Genomic DNA, 1,586 nt, shown 5'->3' with positions numbered 1-1,586 from the left:
CCTGAGCGTGACTGAGGGTGGCATCGCAACCTCCCGATCCGCTCTGCTCTGTGCATGATGGGGCGGTGCCCCAACTCCCCAATCGGCCCTGCTCTGAGCCTGACCAGGGGCTGCACTTAGGGATTGGGCCTGCCCTCTGCCACCCAGGAGCAGGCCTAAGCCAGCAGGTCGTTATCTCCCGAGGGGTTCCAGAATGCGAGAGGGCACAGGCTGGGCTGGGGGACCCCCGTCCCCCGCCCCCCGAGTGCACAAATTTTTGTGCACCGGGCCTCTAGTCTATAATAAAAGCAAAATATGCTAATTAGACCGGGCAGCCAAACAATCTTCTGAACATCCTTCTGGATGACCTGTTGGATGAAGCTGCCGTAGCAGGGGCAAGCCAGAGGTGGTTAGGGGCGATCAGGCAAGCAGTTAGGGGCAATCAGGCAAGCAAGCAGAAGGGTTAGGGGCGATCAGGCAGGCAGGCAGAGTGGTTAGGGGCAATCAGGCAGAGGTTGTTAGGGGTGATCATGCAGGCAGATTGAGTGGTTAGGGGCGATCAGGCATGCATGCAGGCAGGTAGGCGAGTGGTTAGGAGCCAGCAGTCCTGTATTGCAAGAGGGATGTCCGACTGCCGGTTTAGGGCAAAGTTACTGTGTTTTACAGATGCATGATACATTTTCATTATTCTTACTTCTAGTTGGCTTAATTTATTTATAGCAGGGGTGGAGAATATCCAGCCCATGGGCCATTTATGGCCGGCAAAATAATTTGAACCGGCAGTCGGACATCCCCCGATGGGTCCCGGATTGTGAGAGGGTGCAGGCCGGGCTGAAGGACCCCACCCCCCGTGCATGAATTTTGTGCACCGAGCCTCTAGTACTAAATAAGATCTGTAGGGAAATATAAAGAGACAGTAGGCAAGACTTCTAATCTCATATGTTAATAATCTAATAGAAGAGGCAGAATAAAGAAACATAAAAAATCAGTCTTAAATCAAACCTAAATACTGCCTTTTTACCTTAGCAGCCATTAAGCTCTCCCATCGTGACACCTCCGTTATGTAATTATGAACTCTACTCTTCATTTCTTCTTTTTCTTGCACCGCTGCTTCCAATTCCAGTGAGATTTCCTATAAATTAGAAAATTGAAGGCAAATATAAAGTGAACATAACATCTAATGAGTTCTATTTCTATTCAAATGGCTACTTTTGAATTTGAGGAATAAGAGAGAGTAGGAAAAAAGAAAAAACTGTTCCTTAGTATTGCTTGCACTTATTTTTCCTGACCTTAACTTTTTTTGTTGTTGTTAATCCTCACCTGAGGGTATTTTTTTTCCACTGATTTTTAGAGAGAGTGGAAGATAGAGGGAAGAAGAGGGAGAGAAATATTGATGTGAGACTTCCAATCTCATCCTATATAATAAAGAGGTAATATGCAAATTAACCCTCACACCCTCACAAGATGGCTGCCTACGACCAGGCTGCAGGGGGGTTTAGTAAGGGACGACCAAACGACTGAACAAGCAGGCTGCATGGGGCGAACAGGCCAGCGTGGGGAGGGGGGCGGTTGGGGGCAATCAGGCCAGTAGGGGGGACAGTTGGAGG

The 1,586-nt window shown here is 48.6% G+C and overlaps 1 protein-coding gene across 4 annotated transcripts in view; it reads right to left on the bottom strand.

Moving 5' to 3' along the window:
- The window catches only part of CEP135 (centrosomal protein 135kDa), a 75,634-nt gene that overhangs the window by 21,287 nt on the left and 52,761 nt on the right, over positions 1-1,586 (bottom strand). For all 4 annotated transcript variants that reach the window (XM_005877170.2, XM_014548495.1, XM_014548494.1 and 1 more), the window contains one exon: positions 1,001-1,111. In XM_005877170.2, the coding sequence (XP_005877232.1) occupies positions 1,001-1,111 (111 nt within the window). The remainder of the gene's footprint in view (positions 1-1,000; positions 1,112-1,586) is intronic.

Source organism: Myotis brandtii, unplaced genomic scaffold (assembly GCF_000412655.1).
Source record: "Myotis brandtii unplaced genomic scaffold, ASM41265v1 scaffold51, whole genome shotgun sequence".
Taxonomy (NCBI): Eukaryota; Metazoa; Chordata; class Mammalia; order Chiroptera; family Vespertilionidae; genus Myotis; species Myotis brandtii.
This window is presented reverse-complemented; position numbering and strand designations above follow the sequence as displayed.